The sequence below is a fragment of the Bison bison genome, unplaced genomic scaffold, assembly GCF_000754665.1.
Source record: "Bison bison bison isolate TAMUID 2011002044 unplaced genomic scaffold, Bison_UMD1.0 scf7180017864256, whole genome shotgun sequence".
In the NCBI taxonomy this organism is placed as follows: Eukaryota; Metazoa; Chordata; class Mammalia; order Artiodactyla; family Bovidae; genus Bison; species Bison bison.
This window is the reverse complement of record NW_011494828.1, coordinates 2,523,745-2,544,926: the sequence shown is the minus strand read 5'-3', so window position 1 is coordinate 2,544,926 and position 21,182 is coordinate 2,523,745. Positions and strand designations below refer to the sequence as shown.

The 21,182-nt window shown below is 49.4% G+C and overlaps 1 protein-coding gene across 2 annotated transcripts; it reads left to right on the top strand.

The window, feature by feature from the left end:
• Positions 1-8,616: 8,616 nt before the first annotated feature.
• Positions 8,617-18,170, top strand: MOB3C (MOB kinase activator 3C). 2 transcript variants are annotated; one of them, XM_010847884.1, is made up of 4 exons: positions 8,617-8,788; positions 12,273-12,734; positions 14,697-14,899; positions 15,226-17,244. In XM_010847884.1, exons 2-4 carry the CDS (start codon positions 12,317-12,319, stop codon positions 15,253-15,255), a joined length of 651 nt encoding a protein of 216 aa, XP_010846186.1. In that variant the 5' UTR covers positions 8,617-8,788; positions 12,273-12,316; the 3' UTR covers positions 15,256-17,244. The 2 variants fall into 2 exon arrangements, with proteins under 2 accessions (XP_010846186.1, XP_010846185.1); XM_010847883.1 differs by having other exon boundaries at positions 8,649-8,792; positions 15,226-18,170.
• Positions 18,171-21,182: the final 3,012 nt, after the last annotated feature.

The window sequence follows — 21,182 nt, the reverse complement described above, 5'->3', positions numbered from 1 at the left end:
ACTCTCACATCCATACATGACCACTGGAAAAACCATAGCCTTGACTAGACGGACCTTTGTTGGCAAAGTAATGTCTCTGCTTTTGAATATGCTATCTAGGTTGGTCATAACTTTCCTTCCAAGGAGTAAGTGTCTTTTAATTTCATGGCTGCAATCACCATCTGCAGTGATTCATATAGGGGAAATCAGCATCTTTAATAAAGACAAATATTTCTATCTGAAAATGCATATCTTTCCATTTACTCATCTTATTTTGTATCCATCATGCATGTGTGCTCAGTCACTCAATCTCGTCTGACTCTTTGTGACCCCATAGACTGTAGCCCACCATGTTGCTCTGTCCATGGGATTTTTCATGCAAGAACAGTGGAGCTGGTTGCCATTTCCTCCTCCAGGGCATCTTCTCAATTCAAACCTGTGTTTCCTGAGTCTCCTGCTTTGGCAGGCAGATTCTTAACTGCTGAACATCAGTGTTGTCTTAAAGTTTTTTCATATAGGTTTGCATCTCTTGTTAGAATTATTACTAGTTATTTTATCATTTTTGTTGACATTGTAAGTGGGACTTTTCTTTTTCCATCATTCTAGCTAGCTATCTTTTTAATATAAAAAAGCTATTAATTTATGTATGTTTTTGTACTCTTCTGCCTTACTGACTTCTCCTACTGTTTATAGCAAAAATTTTAGTTGACTTCTTGGGTTTTCTAGAGAGACAACCATATTGTCTGCAAATAATAGATGTTTCCCTTCTTCCTTGTCAACTTTTAAACTTCTAATGCCTTTCTCTTACCTAATTGCATTGGCTATTACCTCCAATATAATGTTAAATAACAGTGATGACATGGGCATCCTTGTCTTGTTTGTGACTTTAGTAGAAATAATGCCTGAATTCCCACTTCACAATTAGCAGTGTTGAAAAATATAAATATTAGTTCCCTAACTATTCCATTTGGATCTGAAAAAGATATATTTTTTCACATTAGGAAAAGTGAACTTGACTTCTATCTTATAGAGTTACTTTTAAAAATCAAGAGTGTTGATTTTATCAAATGTTTTTCTAACATCTATGGAGATGATAATTTGATTTTCACCCTAGATCCATTAATGATAAATTTTATTATACATTTCCTACTTTTTGGTGGTTTTTAAAAAATTTAAGTACAGTTAATTTACCATGTTGTGCCAGTTTCAGGCATATAGCAAAGTGATTCAGATATATATATATTTTTTTTTTTTTTTCTGGCTTCTTTTGCATTATAGGTTATTAAAAGATATTGAATACAGTTCCCTGTGCTATACAGTAGGTCCTTGATGTTTATCTATTTTATGTATAATAGTTTGTACCTGTTAATCCTATAACTTTTCTATTTATAGTTGGCTTGTTCAAATCAGGCTCCAAATAAGATCCATACCTTGCAACTGGATATGTCTTTTAAGTCTGTTTTATTTAACCTTTTATTTTTTAATAATTTTAGACACACATAGAAGTTGCAAAACTGATACAAAATTCCCGTGTACCTTTGCCCAGCTTCCTTTAATGATAACATGTTACATAACCATAGTAGAATGATCAAAACCAGGAAATTAGCATTAGAACAATACTATTAAGTGACTTAGCAGCAGCTGCATTAAAACTATAGACTTTATTTGGATTTTATCAGTTTTCATATGCACTGATTTTTCATTTGTTTCCTTTTGTGTATATAGGTCTGTGAAATTTTATTACATGCATAGGTTTGTGGAACCATTGTCTGGATACAGAACTGTCACCCAGAGAAAGTTCTTCATGCTACATCTTTTTTTTAATTTACTTTATTAAAGTATAGTGATTTACAATGCAGTGTTGTGTTAATTTCTACTGCACAGCAAAGTGATTCAGTCATATATATATATATATATACACACACATACACACACACACACACACACACACTTTCTTTTTCATATTGTTTTTCATATGGTCTGTATGCTATGTCTTTATAATCACATGCTTCTCCCCAACTCTAATTCCTGGCAACCGCTGATCTGATCTCCACAACTATAATTTTGTTATTTCGAGAATACATATAAATTAAATAATATAGTATGTTACCTTTAAAGAGTGAAGTTTTTTTTAGAATGCTTTTAGGGGGAGTGGGCAGTGCTGTGCAGCTTTGGGGATTTTAGTTCCCGGACCAGGGATTGAACCCAGGTGGCAGTGAAAGTGCCAAGTCCTAACCATTGTACCACAAGAGAATTCCCTAAGATTGAATCTTTCACTCAGCATAATGCCCTTGAAAACATCCAAGTTGTCACAAGAATCAGTAGTTGATTTATTTTTACTGCTGAGTAGTACTCCATAGTGTCACTTTTAACTAAGAGGTTCCCCACTCGTCTCTTGTTCTCTTACCACTTATTTATTGAGAATCTGTCTTACAGAATTTTCCTCATTCTGGATTTTGCTGATTTCATCGCCCCCCCAGTGTCATTTCACTTGTTCTTCTATTCCCAGTCCTTCCTATAACTGACAGTTAGATTCCTAGTCAGAATCAGATGGGTTTTTTGTGAGGAACCCCCATCCCCACTGGCAACTCTGAGGTAGGTGTTATTGAACACACTTGGAGAAAGAATGCTGCAGAGGAAGGAAGAAAGTGCCATGGGGACTGAGGCAGGCAGAGGAGGCTTTCCTGTAGAAGAAGGACCTTGAACTGGTATCGTATTCCAGGAAGGCAGCCTTGGAGGCTCAATGTGAGGCTCCACTGTGGCAGAGGATCAGATCAGGTTAGACAGAACTTCCTGTGCTGGCTTCATGGTGGGCTCTATGGAAGACTGAGCCTGGAATACTGGTGAACCTCCCCCCACCCCCCCACTGTCACCTCCACTCCTGAAACACTCCTGAGCTGAGAACTAACCCAAGTGACTGGAGGGTGTGAGTCGGAGGATGGGGCAATGCCTAGTAGGGCCATGTTGGGAGTCAGGTTCAGGGGGCCAGGGAGGGAGCTGTAAAATTGTCCTATGGCCCTTATGCACCCTAGGCTTCTGCCACAGCCTCTAGAGGTCTCCTTCCCAAGATGAAAGACCTGAAATCCAGAGAGGCGAAGGCAATGCCTCCAACTCAAGAGGTGGGTGGAAAGCTGGGAAGGAGGAGGACCTTTGAGCACAGAAGAAGGTTCTCAAGACTCAAGAGGGCCCTCCTGCTCTTCTAAGGGACTGGAGCCCTCTGAAGCCCGTGTCACATGGTGGGGGTGGTGGGTGTGCTATGCCACTTTTGCTTACACACGTCCCTCCAGAGAAGTCAGTGCAGCCATCTAGGCAGCATGGTTGGACCGCTCTGATGTGCCAAGTGTCTCTCTGTATTGTCCTGGCCGCTGCCCCGCCTTCCAGGATCACAGAAACGAGTGCAATCCCTCTTCTGCACAAAGGCCTGCAGGGTACTTGAAGACAGCACTCCCAGAAAGACTGGCTAAAGTGTGCTGCTGTTTATAAGGACTAGCACGTCTGATCCTCACAGCTCTTCTGTGGGAGGTATATTTTTATTACTGTTGTTGTAAGTCACTAAGTCATGTCCAACTCTTTTGCAACCCCATGGACTTGTACCTCACCAGGCTCCTCTGTCCATGGGATTTCCCAGGCAAGAATTCTGGACTGGTTTCCCATTTCCTTCTCCAACCCAGGGACTGAACCCACATCTCCTGCACTGCAGGCAGATTCTTTACCACGGAGCCACCAGGGAAGCAGAAATAGGCTCAGAGAGGTCACACAGAATTTTGATGTACATGCTTCTCAACCTTGTCTTCCCCTGTCACATTCCCTTGAACCCTGCCTGTCTCAAACTAAAGGAAGTCCAACCATAATTCCTCTTACTGCCATGAGAGGTGGGCTTCCCAAGAGGCACTGGTGGTAAAGAACCTGCCTTCCAGTGCAGGTAGACATAAGAGACGTGGGTTCGATCCCTGGGTTGGGAAGATCCCCTGGAGGAGGGCATGGTAATCCACTCCATTATTTTTAGCTGGAGAATCCCATGGATAGAGGAGCCTGGCAGACCATAGGTCCATAGGTTCACAAAGAGTCGGACACAACGGTAGCGACTTAGCATGCACACACACCGTAAGAATGTCCTTTGCTTTTCCCTCAATGTGTCAGGAGGAAAGACCCAGGATGGGAGATTCTGCCTTCTGAGCAGAGAGGGACTTAAACTGAAATAGAAACATTTTCTTGGGCTAGTGAGGAGAAGGAAATGGCAACCCACTCCAGTACGCTTGCCTGGAAAATCCCATGGACAGAGGAGACTGGTAGGCTACAGTCCATGGGGTAGCAAAGAGTCGGGCAGGACTGAGCGACTTTACTTTCACTTTTATGTGTTGGAGAAGGAAATGGCAACCCACCCCAGTGTTCTTGCCTGGAGAATCCCAGGGACAGGGGAGCCTGGTGGGCTGCCGTCTATGGGGTCGTACAGAGTTGGACATGACTGAAGCGACTTAGCAGCAGCAGCAGCAGTGAGGAGAAGGTGAGCTCCATCAGGCTATATGCCGGGGTCCAGCCCCGGTGGATCCAGGGAATTCGAAGCGGGGACGGTGTCGGCGAGGATCAGGAAACAACTGCTTAATTAAACTTTAATTAAGGATATAAAGAGTAATAGAATGATAGCTCAGTAGGAAAATTCAGTGAAGAAAAGAGGCTGAAATAAGGATAGCTCAGTGAGGAAATTCAGCGGAGAAAAGAGGCTGAATAATTCAGCCAGAAGGTGAGAGAAAGAACGACATGGGGAGACCAAGTTTCGGTGAACAAGGCCCGCACTTTATTTTCCAAAGTAGTTTTTATACCTTAAGTTATGCATAGAGGATAATGGGGGAAGGGGTAGAGTCATGCAGCAAGCCAGGCTTTCTTCCTGCAAACATATCATATGCAAAAGTTTAGGTGATTTGCATCATCTTCTGGCCCGGAGGCCTGTTAACATTTTAAGACCCTTTCTTCAGAAAACTTATTTTTCTCTAAAGGTGACTAGTCAGGCGCCACCCTCCAAAAGCATTAAAGTTGCATTCCTAAAGGGCAAAGGTGTGGTGGGCTACAAAAAGAAAAAGAATTAACTCAAGGGTCCCAGGTTACAAACGTTAAAGCTACTACTTACACCAATTATATTAATCAATACACTGCCAGGGACACAGCAGGTAAGGGATATGGAGACTTAGCAGCAAACATTGGCCCAACAAGTGAAAAACCCTTCACCAATACAATTTCTAATCAATCTTTTAACTCCTCAAAGGAATCTGTATTTAGGCAGTTTAGAACATCTCATGCCTCTCACAGTTGGGAGGCTCTGAGCAATCACATGTGGCTGGAAAAACCTATTCAGGCAGGCTAGAGGACTTCCAAAGGAGTTTGTAGGTTGAAACACTGTCACACCCAGGAATTATTAACTGGAGCTGTAAGTTAACTCTTTTTTCAGAGAGAGGTAGTGGTGGACAGCCCCCCGTAAAGTCAGAGGTGTAGGTGAGAGCACAAAGCAGAAAGTAGGCAGACTCTGGTTTGGGGGTAGATGCTCGAGAATTTCCAGGGGGACTCCTGAGGCTCGATCCCGCCTTTGCGCATGCTGAGCCTCCTTCCTCATGACCTTTGACATGGGCGGAGCTCCTGTTCCCGGCAGCTATAGAAACAGCCAGATGCCTGGTGGGGTGAACTGGGGATACTATTGCTCATTATTGGAGGAGTGTGGTGTTGGAGGGGGTGACCATTTCCTGGCATAGGACAGGCTGGGGATTCCCATGAAGAGGTCACTCCGTATCAACAGAGTCAGTGGGTACAGGCCTACAGAGGCAGGAACGGGAAGCTGGTCTTGATAAGGCTTGGTCTTGATAAGGAAAGGTATGGTTGGAAGATAGGGGAGAGCTGACGCCCAGAAAGAGGCAGAGGCTTTCCCAGAGAGACACAGCAGGGCAGGAGTCCAGGTCTGGATACCACTCCACTGCCACTTGACTCTCTCTTTGAGAAGCCTGGGCTGTGCAGTGGAAGAGGATATTTCCTCAACTAGGTCCTTGCCGACTCCTGCCAAGCTTCAGAGATGGCCTTACGTGAGGACTTGTCATACTCAGGACACAGTGTCAGGAAACCGTGCCTGTCCTGTGTCAATATGCAGTGCTGTGGTGTTTTAGCATGCCATCAAAGAGGGCTGGAGCACCCCAAGGACACACAGCTAATACACGGTAAAGCCATGACTTTGTTCTCCAAGGTCTGAGTTTTCTCAGCCCCAACAGGGTCTCCTAGAAGAACAGAGTGTCTTGAGCCCAGACTGAGAGCAACAGGAAGGGTGTACAGGTGTTTGCAGGATCTGGGCTGTCTCTGGCTTCTCCCAATCCTTCCACGTGCCTCCCATCCCACATGCCAGCCTGTTGGTTTGTATTGAGGCAGACACCCAGGGGATAAGCTAGGAGCCTCTGAAGTTTCTTCAAAATGGATCATCTAAATTTCCCACAATTTAAGATTCTGTGCTTTTCGCTCTTTACCAGCAAACTCCTGCCTATCTCATAAAACCCAGCTCAGAGGTACAGCAAATGACCATGTATAAAGCCACAGAGGGAGTCACATCACATTCCAAAGAATCTTACAGACCATGATCTCTGACCACGGTGAAATATAATTAGAAGTCAACAAGAAAAATACAAACCTCCCATAGGTTAAGAAGCTAAAAAACACACTTCTAAATCATCCATGGGTTAAAGAGGAAATGACAATGAAATTATGAAATATTTAGAACTGAATGATAAAGGAAAGCACAAGCAGTTTCTATTTCCTTTGTAAAGTCAAAGTCCCTGGGCCCACATGCCAAGAATCTTCTGCATTCCCCACCCTCCTCCTCCCAGCTCTGGGTCCCAGGAGGCTGACCTCTATGGGCTACATCAACTGGTTCCCTTGTCCTTGGCTTCTGGTAGGATTTGGCCAATGGGGAAACCTTCCCAGAAATCAGATGGAGGGAAGTGAGGCCCCTTTTCACTCCCAGTCCTTCGAGGTATGATTTGCTGTAGGCAGGATATGCAGGTGGAGCTCAGGCCACAAACCTGGTCAGTAGTACCATCCTCAGGGCTCCCACTTTTACCTCTCCCTCCCAGCACCCCTCCAGCCTTGGACAGACAGCAAATGGCTGCTAGTCCTTTTGTGATACGCAATCCATGTGGTTTTCCTACACCCTGACTATGGCTCTAAATATTGCCTTCTTTAAACTCTCCTCAGAGCACCCACTTCTTTGGGTATTCCATGTGTTTCCTGCTGGTAACGCCACGCTTACCAAGTGCTCACTGTCAGTCCATAACCAAGTTCTCACATCTGGATGGCTGAGCTCTGACCTTGTATTATCTCTGTGTGTTGGTCTCCCACCCCACCCCGGACTGACCCATCAGCACCTAAGGTCACCACTGGGTCAGCTCCATCACCTGATCTCCCCATTCCCAGTGCACAAAGTCACATTCAGTAAAGGGTATTAATCATGATATCAAACAAATGAAGGACTAGGTTTGAATTCCTTCTGCATACACTAGAACATGCAAATGTTTGCTTATAGAGGATCTGGGGCAGAGTTAAGACTCAGATGGTGGGGAAAAAAGAAAGAGAGTGGCAGCTTTAGACTGGGGCAAAAATAGGTATCAAACCAAAAAAATGAATCTTTAGTTTATTTTTAAGAATCCAGTGTGTTCTCATGCCATCCAGCAAGCAGACGTTCCAGACACAAGAGGAACCCAGTGGGGTATCTGTGCCATGTAAATGCCTCCTGCCCCTCTTCCCACTTGCTCACCTCCAGCACCCCTCCAAAGTAGTTTCTGCAGCCCATCTGTCTGCCTTGGCCCTCCTACTGTAGGAGGCCCCCACCCTTCCCTCCCTCCCAGGGCAGAGCCTGCCAACTGGTCCCTGGGCCTGGGACCCACAGAGTGCATTCTGTGCTTCTGCAGGGTATGTGTTTGCCCTCAAGGGGAAAGAACCCAGGTAGAAAAGTAGGGAGTGCAAAACAGCTCTTGAAGGGTTTGGATCTGATTAGAAGAAAGGAAGGAAAAAAGATGTTCCAAAGTGGGAATAGCTGGAACAAAAATGTGGATGGTTGGGGGGAAAGGGTGGGAATGGGATGACTTGGCCCAGGAGTGAGGAGAATCTGCCCAACCTGAGCCAAAACCCCAGCCCTGGTGGGTGAGGTCAAAGTCTGATTTGAGCACTCTCGGGAGCCAGTCCTTTGAGTGCTGAAGTAATGGTTCAGAATTGAATGAAGGCGTTCGTTCATTCAATCAGCAAATGGGTATTAAGTGCCTGCTGTGTGCCAGGCACTCTGCCAGGAGCTGAGGGTATGGGAGTGGATGGCATATCTGATCTCTGAGCTCAGCGACAAGGGAAATACAGAAGATTACAGGAGGGCAAGGAAACCACCATTATCCAGCTCCAGACAGAGCTAGATAAAATGGGTTTGTCCCCATTTTACAGTCAAGGAAACTGAGGCTTCCTCCTTGACCCTCTTAAGAGAACCAGCTCTTAGTCCTTTGGCCCTGGGAAGCTGGGGAAGCGATATGGACTTTCCGGAAAGGCGAAGGTATTGGGAGGGGGGTCCTGTCTCCCCGCCCCTTCCCCGCCCCTTGGCCTCGGCGTGGCGGGGCCGGGAGGGCCTGGGCGGAGCTGGCGTCGGCTTGGGGGCGGAGGGCGACAGCGGGTTCGGCAGGGCAGGCAGGAGGACAAGCGAGAAGACCGGCACGGCCGGGAACCGACAGGAGGAGAGGACCACGCGCTGGGGATGTGACTCCGCGACCAGAGAGGACTCGCGCTAACCCACCCGGCGGACCCCGTGAGTGAGTTCCCCCGCCCCGCCGCGCACACAGCCCAGCCTCTCTTCCACTTTAATTTCTTCGGCTGTCTCGGCCTGGCACCGTCCCCAGGCGACCTGCGCCCGGAGCAGGGTGCCCACAACCCTGGTTCCGGGGTCCGGGACTCGGAGCTGGAAAGTCAGGGTGGGGTGGGGGCGCGTCGGGTGAAGAGGGCGTGTCTTCGCAGGCGGAAATTTCAGGCCTGCTCCTCTGGGTCCTACGACCCATCTGTCCTGGCGGCTGGGCTGGGGAGATGGGGGCGTCAGGTGTTCTGGGAGACGTCGAGGAGTGGTCGTGGGTGGCCGAGCGCCACGGGGAGGAGCTGGGAGTCCTCGCCTCGACTTTTCTCTTGGATTTCTGCTCTCAGCGCTCCCGCCCACCCCTACCCCGCTAATACACATCGCTCTACTCTAGGCTGGATTCTGGTTTCCGACTGGGGCCAAGATCCTGGGTCAGGACTGGAGGAGTGGCAGGTGTGGCCCTGGCAGGGGGCTGAGTGTCAGAAGCAGACAGGGCTCCTCTGTGACTTTTATTTGGGAAACCCAGATGCCCACCCAGGGAGCGAGCCATCACTGGCCACTTTAGGAATGAAAGGACATCCAGAGTTAGGAAACGGGGGCCAAGAGGGGGAATAGCCATGGTTCCAGGGAGGGGACAGAGATTCTGTGAGATAAGAGACTCACTAAAGGGATGAGAGTGGCAAGTGAAAACAGACAAGTGGCCTGGATACAAGGGCATCTGTCCATGTTCCCTCCCTCACAAGCTTTCATTTCCCCAGGGAAAGACCCAGGCATTGACATTCTGCAGCAAGAAGGTGGGACCCTAGCTCACTGGTTAAGACACCCAAGTTGCTGTGGAGTGTGGGGGAGGCACAGTGTGTTGGGGGAACAGGAATTAAGTTGGTCTAGTGGATGGGAAGATGCTTCCCCTTTTCCTTCACTCCCCTCCTTTCTCCTTATCTCCACCAGACCAGTGGCAAGCAGCTAGGGCAAGAAAATGGCCCTTGACCAGTTGTCATGCCCCACCTTATCCCAGTGTCCCATTGTGCCACTGGAGATCCCCTGCTTGTGACTTGCTGTGTGAACACAGGCTCCTAAAGTCCTCTTATGGGGCCTCAGTTTCCTCATCCATTCAAGAAGTGAGTTGGGCCAGTTGATTTCTCAGGGCTATTTCAACTTGATGATTCTTGCTTTTGAGCTTTCCACAAAGCCTGAGCATCCAGTATGTACCAGGCCTGACCTAGGCTGGGAGGTGAAGCTGGTGGAGGACAAAATGACCAAAGAGTAGTCTCCACCCAAGGACAAAGAGATCTGGGTGCAGTAGAGGAGGCTATGGGAGGAGGTAGTGTTCAACTTGAGGGCAGGAGTCAAGCCCAGGGACCAGTGTAAGAAAACATACAGAAGCAGGAGCTGAGGGGCTGTTCATGGATCAGGAAGAAGCCCAGAGTGGTGGCTCTAGGGAAGTGGGGCAAGAAAGCTAGGATGAGATGTTGAATGCCAGGGTAGGTTTGTTGGTAGCTGTCAGTGAGGGGGGCTGTGCAAAGGTGGAGAGCCCAGGGACCCAACTAATTGTAGTGTGATTTTGGAAGCTCCTGCCCTAAGAATAAGGTGAGTTTCTTTCTTTCTTTCTTTCTTTTTTTCTTTTTAAAAAAATGTTCTCGGCCATGCCACGTAATGTGTAAGATCTTAGTTCCCTGACCAGGGATCGAACCCACCCCCTTTGCATTGAAAGCACAGAGTCCTAACCACTGGATGGCCAGGGAAGTTCCCCAAGCAGAATTTAGATGCAGGGTCATGTGAAGTATGGAAATCTCCTCTAGGGTCAGGAAGCTTGGGTCCCACACTGAGCACTTCTTTGGGTGAGAAGTTGAGGGGTAGCAGATGGATGACTTGCCACATCTTAGAGGATTTTTTCAAGACGACAAGATCCTGTGGGGAGACCTGCCCCCACTCTCCAAACTCCTCTCATTTTACTTGACTTCTCCCCTCCTGGCCTGTGTGTTATGTGCACAGAGAGGAATCCTTGTTTCAAACTTCTCCACTAGCTTGACTTGTTGTCTGACGTGACAACCCACTTGTGCCTTTGGTTACACCCAGTTGTCACCTTGTTCCCACCCTCCTTTCCCCAAACCTGACCCTGTGTTACTCGAGATATGAGAAAGGAAAGTACTCCAGTGTCAGCTCTGAGGTCAAGGCCAGGCTTTGTGGCTGTTTTCAAGCCTTAGTCTAGGGTTAGAGTTCAGGACTCAAATTGACCAGGGTCAAGGCCAGGTCAGAGTTCAGCCTGGAGCCAAAGCTGAGTGCTTAGCCTGCTCTCAGCCTTAGTGCTTGGTCTGGGGTCAGGATCATGGTTCATGTGGCTAAATTCCAGTGGGTACCTGGGGCCCTGCATTTCCCAAGAGTAAAAGCACTCACAGGGAAAATGAGGTGATTACCCTGGAAGTCCCAGGAACTTGGCCTATGAGTGACCTGGGAAACTGCATGGGCCAAATCCCTCCCTGCTGCAGGGGTCACCCAGCAATGATGGACGACACTAGAACCCAGGCCTCCTGCCTTAAAGCCTAGGGCTCTTATCATCGTCCTCAAAGGCTGTTGTGAGTCTGAGATCCTTCAATTCTAAGAAGCAAAGCAAATTCTGAATTCTGGATGGTCCCAACTGGATAATGTGACTGCATTTTCCGCCTCCCAGTGCCAGGCGCATAGTAGGAGCTCTAGAAAGGTCTACCAAATGTCAGGTGCAGTGGGAGGGGCAGTGGCTTGTTCTGGTTTGGGTTTCAGGCTGGAGAGGCAGGCTTGGGAGGAAAGACCTCCAGCCACTGTTGCAGGAAGTGGTGCCCTTCTAGACCTGCCACCCTCCCCCTCTCCTCCAATGCCTGCAGTCACATTCAGAGGCCACCCAGCTGACCATCTGAGAGCTCTTTCCTTTCAGGGTAGTAAAAGGAAAGGACATTTTTGGTAGAAAAGTCCCTTCTGCTCCCTGGGAATCCCCGGTGGCCGGATGGACTACGGGATATCCCAGAGGAAGCCAAGGGTGGGGGCTCCCCCCTCTACCCTCAGCACAATGCCGGCAGGCTCTCCCACGCTGTACCAACTGGCCCGTGAGATCCCCAGAGATCATTTCACCCAGGCCCCTGCCTCCTGCAGGAGCCTCTGCCAACTCTAATAGTCCACAGCAAGTCTGAGGAGCACCTGTTTGGAGCCTAGGCCCAGCCCTCTCTGAGACACAATGAAAGTGGAAAAGAAAGAAAAAAGGTGGGAGGGCTGTGGAAAGCTTGGCAGGGGGAACCAGGGGAGCTAGCAATAGGGCAGGATACTGGATTGAGGGGAAGAGGAGGATTTAGATTCCAGGCTGAGAACTCCAGGCCAAAAGTCAAGAGGTGAGAGGGCAATGATGTGGCTGAAATCAAGTCCATTTATTTGGTAAGGACCTGACCACCGTGCTCCCCTCTGCCCTTGCCCCTGGCAGGGAATCCGCAGGTCCTGCCCTTGGACTCTTGGCCCAGCCTGGCCATGGCGCTGTGCCTGAAGCAGGTGTTCTCCAAGGACAAGACGTTCAGGCCGCGGAAGCGCTTTGAGCCGGGCACGCAGCGCTTTGAGCTGTATAAGAAGGCGCAGGCGTCCCTCAAGTCTGGCCTGGACCTGCGCAGCGTGGTGAGGCTGCCGCCCGGCGAGAACATAGATGACTGGATCGCCGTGCACGTGGTAGACTTCTTCAACCGCATAAACCTCATCTACGGCACCATGGCCGAGCGCTGCAGCGAGACCAGCTGCCCGGTCATGGCCGGTGGGCCTCGCTACGAGTACCGCTGGCAGGATGAGCGCCAGTACCGGCGGCCGGCCAAGCTCTCGGCGCCGCGCTACATGGCGTTGCTCATGGACTGGATCGAAAGCCTCATCAACGACGAGGATGTCTTTCCCACGCGCGTAGGTGAGTCTCGCCTGGCAGGCAGGTCAGGCTCCATTTTTTCGTTTTGTTTTGTTTTCTCTGGGGCCTCTTTTTGTCTGAAGCTTGAGTGTCCCTCCAGGGACCACCCAGGCAAGACTATGATGATTCTCAAAATCTTCCAGAACAAGTGCCTCAAGGTGCTCGTAGCAAGTCATCCTGTTTGGGCTAATCTGACTTGCTGCGGCTTCCGAGTCTTTTCTGACTCCTGGCCCCAGGAAAGGAAAGGCGATCAGTACTGGAGGCCAGACAGTATCTCCACTGCAGTGGGCCCTCAGGGCAGAATTTTTCCATTTCAAGCCAGTCAGGGAGCCTTGTCTTAGGCTCAGTTGGGCAGCCTGGAAGGGTGGGGGTGGGAAGGGGAGATGAGTGACATCATCCTGGCCCTGCCTCCTCACTCAAGGGCAGCAAGAGGAGGCGTTGCCTTAGAAGCTAAGTGGGCATGACCTTGTGTTCATCACTGCAGCCCGCCCTACCTGGCCTCCTGTGCATCTTTGTTAAGGTTATGGGAATCAGAGATGGGCGGGCCAGGGTGGTCAGGCCCAGAGGGGAGAAGTCTGAATGCTGAGGGCCTTGAGTCACAAATCAGCACCCACACCCCTCCCCACTCGGTGGCCTGCCCTTTCCTGCACTATCACATGCAACCCAGGTATCTTCATTTCACACGGGAGCAAACAGGCGGAGAGACGGAAAATACACTGAATCAGGAGGTACTCAGAACTTGCTCAGGTCTCGTGGGACCCAAGACCCCGAGTCTAGATGGGCAGGACAAGTCTGAGGGACCTGGGCTGGACCTGGAAGAGCTCACAGGGAGACAGGGCTCAGCCCCACCCGAGAGCAGTGAGGAAGGGGAAGGGCCTCATGGAGTGGGGTGAGTCAGTGTGGGCCTGTGTCTGAGCTCTTGTTCCCTTTTAGTTTTCACCCCCAGGCCTGTGAGATCCCAGATGCCTGTGCCTTAACTCTGGAATGACTCTGCCACAGCAGAGAAGAGGGTGTAGCCTCAAATTCAACTGTGAGCATGGGAGACTGGGCAGAAATCGTGCCTTTTTCATAGAGAAAGTCCTGGGCTTTCTCGCTGGCAGGGTCTATAGCATTTATTTGAGGTGTGCTGCAATGCAGTGCAAAGCGGGCTTGAATCCCACCTCCAGTCTATACTAATTAATATTTATGTGGCCTTGGGCAAGTGGTTCCATGTTTATGGACCTCAGTTTTATTAAAGCTAGAGTGGCTGCCATATCCATTATCATACCAGGCTTAAGGTGCAGAAGACCCAGCACAGGGCCTGGCTCACAGATGGAAGTTTCTTGCAAGTGTTATTGAATGTTTGAAGGACTGAGAAATATCTGAATTCATTCTTGAAGATTTAAGAATTCTCAGGATTGGGGTCTGGGGCCCGCTGTGTGAATGTTGCAAAGGGAAAGGAGTCAGGTGGGGCTGGAGAGGCAGGTCAGGATCAGATTATGAAAGGCTTTGAGCAGCTACCATGCTGGGAAGACAGGATTCAATCCTGAAGGCCCATATTTTAAAAAGTGGCCCCCCCAAAAAAAGTGGGCCCCAGATATTGATGAACTCCCCTTGGAATTGCATCCAACAGTGTTATGTGCAAGCATCTGCAGATGCACATGTTTCTGGAGAGAATGGTGGCATAACTTCCATCATAGTCTCAGCAGGGTTGGTCAGTGATCCAACAAGGCTGTAGAGTCGTGTTCAGGGTGATGGGGAAATTGGAAGATGATTTGTATTTCAGCAGCGGAGAGGCACAGTGAGCTTTGTGCTTCATTAAAAAGGGAAGTACGGGAGAAAGCAAACCTTGATCTCTGTTTCCCACAGGGAAGTGTGCTAGGGAAAGAGGCCATCCTGGGCAGTGTGGGGGAAGGGCAGGGTTGGGCAGAGTTTCATCAAAAGGTTGCTGATGTCCTGTATCTATCTGCCCATCCCACCCCCTAGGAGTTCCCTTCCCCAAGAACTTCCAGCAGGTCTGCACCAAGATCCTGACCCGTCTCTTCCGCGTCTTCGTACACGTCTACATCCACCACTTTGACAGCATCCTCAGCATGGGGGCCGAGGCACATGTCAATACCTGCTACAAGCACTTCTATTACTTCATCCGCGAGTTCAGCCTGGTGGACCAGCGGGAGCTGGAGCCACTGGTGAGGCCAAGCCCCCACTGCCCTCCCCTACCAGGGCTAGCCTCTGTGAGTTTTCAGATCCAAAGTCTCCCTGCTTTAAGAAAATCCAATACCCAAGTGGATATATCAGGGGACCGCAATTCATTTAACAGTGGATTTTGTACTTTAATAGTGAATTCATTCAAGTATCAGTTTACAGATACAGGTCTGCAGCCTGGAGTTGGGGGGTGGTAGTGGCAGACAGGGGCCAGGCTCAGGCAGAAGAGTTGCCAGGCCCTGGAGTTTGGGAAGGGGCTGCCTGGTACACTGAGCTCTGACTGACTCCTCCCCACCTTGTGTCTCTGCAGAGGGAGATGACAGAACGGATTTGTCACTGAGCCCTGGACCTGGACCTTGTTGACTGTCAGATGGACCATCTGAACACAGAGTGTCCCAGGGAGGGGACCATCAGAAGTCTGGTGGCAGAGGGACATGAAGGCCCTGGAGCCCCTTCACACACCCAAAGCCCCTGAACTTCTGGTTCTCAATCTGCCCACATGTCCTCCTGACTGCTTGGGAGTGGAGAAAGGAAGAGCTTAAAGGCAGGCAGACAGGAGGAAAGGAGAAGCTAACCCCCCAGCATGAAGTCTAGAGGGTTTCTGCTCTGACACTTGACCCTTCCACGGTGCTTCCCAAGCCTATTTGGGGAGTGTGGATGTGGCTGAAGTGATAGCAAGAAAGGTGCAAGAGCATGAGCAGCTGGTCTGTGAGTGGACACGGATGAAATTTATGTATCTGTGTGTATGTGTGCTATATTGACTATGGGATGTGTCTGTGAGAGCAAGTTGCCTTAGAACCTTCCTGGCACATGGGCCATCCATAAATGTTAGGTAAATGGATGGATGGATGGATGGATGAAAGGAAGTAGGGACTAGGGCTTTCAGACCATGACCACCTAGGAATGATGACAAGTCAGTTACCCCATTTGGTGTGCCTGACCCTGTGTGTTAAGTGCACAAACTGTGGTTATAGATGTAGCTCCATATTTGAACCTTCCAAGCCACCATCTTACATCAGCATGAGTTCTGGGGAGCTGGTAGGAGGTAGGAAGGGGAGCCCTATCCTGAGTATTTAAAATCCTGGCCCACCATAGACACAGGTTCGGATTTGCTCAGCCAGAGAAGCTCGTGCGCTATCATTTCCCTCATCCCTCTGCCTCCAGGAAGGCCTGGTTATAGACAGCCTCCTAGGCATCAGGGGTGATCCCTCATGTCCACAAAGGTCCTCTGTCCTTAAATCAGGAATCATACACTCCAATCTAGCTCCCTGAATCTCCAGATGTGGTTGTGAGGATCTGAAACCCAGTAGAAGATAATCCTCCAACTCACAGAGCTAATGAACTTGAACTGGGAAACTCCAGAGCCTTATCTCCCATCTGGGATATTGAGGACCACATAGCTGTGAACAGACTCTTCCAGGCTTGGAGAGCCCCCATCCTGCAAGTACCTTCCCAACCATCTCTGAGACATTCCAGCTGGTTAGATCTCAGAGCATAGCTATCCACAGAGAAACTGGCATGGTCATTCAGCACTTATTACTCAGCACCTCCATGTCCAGCCCTGCACCCAGACCCACAAGTAAGAAAACTGAGACAGGGACAGGGCCCTCCTGTCCTGGAGATGGTGGGCTGGGGGCCAGGATGGAGAACCAGAAGCAATCTGAGGATCATCCATTCTCGCCTACAGAAACATCTGTGGACACAGGAGGAAACTGAAGCCAGAAGAGAGGTGGGAGAAATTGTCCAAGGCCTCCCAGCAAAGCTTTTGTGGAGCTGGAGTAGAAACCAGGGGTTCTGACTTTCACCCCAGGCCTGTGGATTGCCACACAGGGAGATGAGAGGCACTCCAAAGGAGTGTTTGACAGCTCTCTCCAGAACACAGCTGTTTTTTGCTTTAAGCAAGGATTTCTAGCCTGATGCCGGAGTACCCCACCACCCCTGTGGTCTGCTGGGGTTGTCTGCTGAGCCAAGCCTCCAAAATCATGCCCCTCTCCATGGCCCTGCAGCTGCCAGATCTCTGGGGAAGCAGATGGGGCTCCTGGGGCCAGCCAGCTGGACCTGGGACAGCTGCCTCCAGAGAAATTCCCAAGGGAAACACTGGCTCAGCAGCTTCGCCAGAAATTCTGGCGTGGGGCTGGGGGTCTGGGGGGAAGTCAAAGAGTCTCCCAAAGAGGATTGTATATTGGGAGTTTGAGTCTAGGCTACTGCCAGTGCTGATTATGAAAGTGGTGGTGGTGCGGGGGAGTGGAATGGGGGCAATCTATTTTTTGTGAAACAGAGGGAAAATTTATCTTTGTTATTTTTGGTAAAATAAAGGAGGCAAACTAAAGGGCCTGGTGGGAAGCTGTGGTCTGCGTGCCACATGGCTCCTGGGCAGGCTGTGGAAGGAACTGGGCCAGAATGGGGTAGGGAGGGCTTTGTGTCCTGAGATCCTGGGCCTTGTGAAGGGCTGGCTGGTGTGGTTACATCTGGCCCAGCTCCCCAGGGTGGAGACACTGAGGTTTTCCCAGGGCTCTGAGAATTCACGACCTAGAATTCCTGGGCTAGGCTAGGAATCTTAGAGTGGGGAGGGCTGGGCCTTACCTTCGGGGAACTCAGTCTCTTTGGAGAGTCATTGTTTCAGCTCAGGGCACTTGGCACTGGCCACTCTCACCCGTCCTATTAATCTGGGTAGTTTATTGGAGCTAATGGGTTAAGGGACAGGACAGAAATACAGCCCTAACCCTAATCAGAGCAGAAGAAGGCCTTCTTAAGGCTGTTTGTTGGGTGCTGGTTAGAGCTCCAAGTGGGGGTGGCAAGACATGGGCTGACTCCTGAGTTTATTCCCCAGGGACACCTGAAGCTCTTAGCTCAGGTCCTGCTATCATTCCACAGCCCCTTACCCAAACTGCCTAAATAAGAGTTGAAAAACAGCTTGGTTCTTAAACAGTCAGCAAAGACCCACCTAGAGCTCTTTTTTCTCCCTGAGAAGGAGACAGCCTGGCTTTATGCAGTGGCTCTCCTAGGAGGCAGAGACCTGGGTTTGAGTCCCCACCCAGCCCCCAAGATACCCTGGCACATTCCTTTCTCCTCTGAACCCCAGTTTCCCCCATCTCCTTCATGATCAGCTGTGGGAGTAAGGGACTTACTGATTTCTAAACTCCTGGTTACTCAGTTTGTGTGGATCATTCACAATAATAACAAATACTATGTGGTAGGTGTAGGATTCCCAGGTGGCTCAGTGGTAAAGAGTCCACCTTCCAATGTAGGAGACTCAGGAGACATGGGTCCCATCCCTGGGTCAGGAAGATTCCCCTGGAGAAGAGAATGGCAACCCACTCCAGTATTCTTGCCTGGGAAATCCCACGGGCAGAGGAGCCTGGTGGGCTACAGTCCATGGGGTTGCAAAGAGTCAGACACGACTGAGCGACTGAACACGCACCGTGTGTTAGGTAGAACTCTAAACGCTTGACATGTAATAGCTTGTTGAATCATTTGTTGCCTGGCTGCCTTCCTGATGCCCAGTGTCCCTCCTTTCATTGCTGTAGGTGTCTAAGGCCCTCCACCACTGCTGTAGGTGTCTAAGGCAGCCCCTTCTTCTGGCTTACCAGAGGAGGCCCCAGTCCATCATTCTAAAAGGTGGCTTTGCTTGCACACCTCCTATGACAGGTCACTCACTACTCCCTCAATTACTAGACTCAGAAACTTCAGGCTCTGGGATCATGGTGGTTCTGGAATACACCATATAATGGTATATTTATCTCAGAACTGTGTGGCCAAGACCTGTACCTTACATGAGAATGTCTGAATACATCAGAAAGCCCTCACAAAACTACTTTGAGAAATTCAGAGGGATGCTTGGAGAAGACTAGACAGAAGATAAAAGAGAGAGCTGGGGCCTCAGCTACACAAAAGAGGCCCCCATAGAGCAAAACTTGGCAAGAGAGGATCTGGGCAGAGGCAGTGTATTGAATGTAGAACAGCAGCCAGGCTGCAGAAGGCTTTGTTTTCCTGTTGGCTCAGGAGCCATAAAAATATTTGCAGCAGGGAATAGGGAAGCGAGCCATTTGCCCCACGCTGGAGCAGAGCATTCACCTGCTGTGTAAAGGATCCCCCACCATCCTTGGCCCTCATGAACACTGCAGCCTCTTGGAGGTTGTTTCCTGCTGGTACTCCCACTGCCCCACCCCCAGGAGCTGTGTGGAGTGTATGGTGAAGGGAGCCCCCACAGTCATGGCTGGAACTCCATCTGATGTGGGGAGACCTTCCTTAAGACTTTCCTCCTCTGAGCCCCTAGAGCCCTCATCTCTGTTTAAATGAACTTGGGTGCCATGTGGGGCACATAGCAATTTTGAGAACCTCGGTTGGAACCTAAGCCTGAGTGACTCAGGATCATCTGGCTATTGAGACATTCAGTTCAGTTCAGTTCAGCTGCTCAGTCGTGTCCAACTCTTTGCAACCCCATGGACTGCAGCATGCCAGGCTTCCCTGTCCACCAACTCCCAGAGCTTGCTCAAACTCATGTCCATTGAGTCAGTGATGCCATCCAACAGTCTCATCCTCTGTCATCTCCTTCTCTTCCTGCCTTCAATCTTTTCTAGCATCGGGGTCTTTTCCAATGAGTCAGTTCTTCACATCAGGTGCCCAAAGTACTGGAGCTTCAGCTTCAACATCAGTCTTTCCAATGAATATTCAGGATTGATTTCCTTTAGGATGGACTGGTTTGCTCTCCCTGCAGTCCAAGACACTCTCAAGAGTCTTCTCCAACACCACAGTTCAAAAGCATCAATTCTTCAGTTCTCAGCTTTCTTATGGTCCAACTCGCACATCCATACATGACTACTGGAAAAAAGATAGCTTTGACTAGACAAACCTTTGTCGGCAAAATAATGTCTCTGCTTTTTAATAGGCTGTCTAGATTGTTCATAGCTTTTCTTCCAAGGAGCAAGCACCTTTTAATTTCACCATCTGCAGTGATTTTGGAGCCAAAGAAAATAAAGTCTGTCACTGTTTCCATCATTTCCCCATCCATTTGCCATTAAATGATGGGACTGGATGCCATGATTTTTTTTTTTTTTTTTTTGAATGTTGAGTTTTAAGCCAGCTTTTTCACTCTCCTCTTTCACTTTCTTTAAGAGGCTCTTTAGTTCCTCTTGGCTTTCTGCTATAAGGGTGGTGTCATCTGCATATCTCAGGTTATTGATATTTTTCCCAGCAACCTTGATTCCAGCCTGTGCTTCATCCAGCCCAGCATTTCACATGATGTACTCTGCATATAAGTTAAATAAGCAGGGTGACAATATACAGCCATGACGTACTCCTTTCACAATTTGGAACCAGCCCGTTGTTCCATGTCTGTCCCCGTTCTACCTGTTGCTTCGTGACTTACATACAGATTTCTCAGGAGGCAGGTAGGGTGCTCTGGTATTCTCATCTCTTTAAGAAATTTCTAAGCACCCAAACCTTCTAAGAAATTTTACAGAACTTGTTCTCGTTTTTAAAAAGACTGGCAGCATTCAAAATATTCCTCCCAAACATGCAGATCAGATCAGATCAGTCGCTCAGTAGTGTCCGACTCTTTGCCACCCCATGAATCACAGCACGCCAGGCCTCCCTGTCCATCACCAACTCCCAGAGTTCACTCAGACTCACGTCCATCAAGTCAGTGATGCCATCCAGCCATCTCATCCTCTGTCGTCCCCTTCTCCTCCTGCCCCCAATCCCTCCCAGCATCAGAGTCTTTTCCAATGAGTCAACTCTTATGAGGTGGCCAAAGTACTGGAGTTTCAGCTTTAGCATCATTCCTTCCAAAGAAATCCCAGGGCTGATCTCCTTTAGAATGGATTGGTTGGATCTCCTTGCAGTCCAAGGGACTCTCAAGAGTCTTCTCCAACACCACAGTTCAAAAGCATCAATTCTTCGGCACTCAGCTTTCTTCACAGTCCAACTCTCTCATCCATACATGACCACAGGAAAAACCATAGCCTTGACTAGACGAACCTTTGTTGGCAAAGTCATGTCTCTGCTTTTGAATATGCTATCTAGGTTGGTCATAACTTTCCTTCCAAGCATGCAGAAGCGCTCGGTAAATATAATTATACCTGCTCCTTGCCCGGCCTCCTGCTTCCAGGCGCTTCCCAGGACTCCTGACCTCCAGTCCGAAAAGGTAGCGTCAGAAGACGCCAAGCCCCGCCCCCTACCCCAGCAATCGCCCCGCCCCTCTCCCAGCACGCCTGCGCAGTTTTCTTAGTACGGCCCCACCCTTTCCAGCGCGTAGCCAACAGGGCG

What these genes read in the sequence shown, in the direction of transcription:
- MOB3C (XM_010847883.1), top strand. Translation starts at nt 12,317, where the DNA reads ATGGCGCTGTGCCTGAAGCAGGTGTTCTCCAAGGACAAGACGTTCAGG. An exon ending in TGTCTTTCCCACGCGCGTAG is followed by an intron (nt 12,735 to 14,696) that starts GTGAGTCTCGCC and finishes CCCACCCCCTAG; the next exon opens with GAGTTCCCTTCCCCAAGAAC. An exon ending in AGCGGGAGCTGGAGCCACTG is followed by an intron (nt 14,900 to 15,225) that starts GTGAGGCCAAGC and finishes GTGTCTCTGCAG; the next exon opens with AGGGAGATGACAGAACGGAT.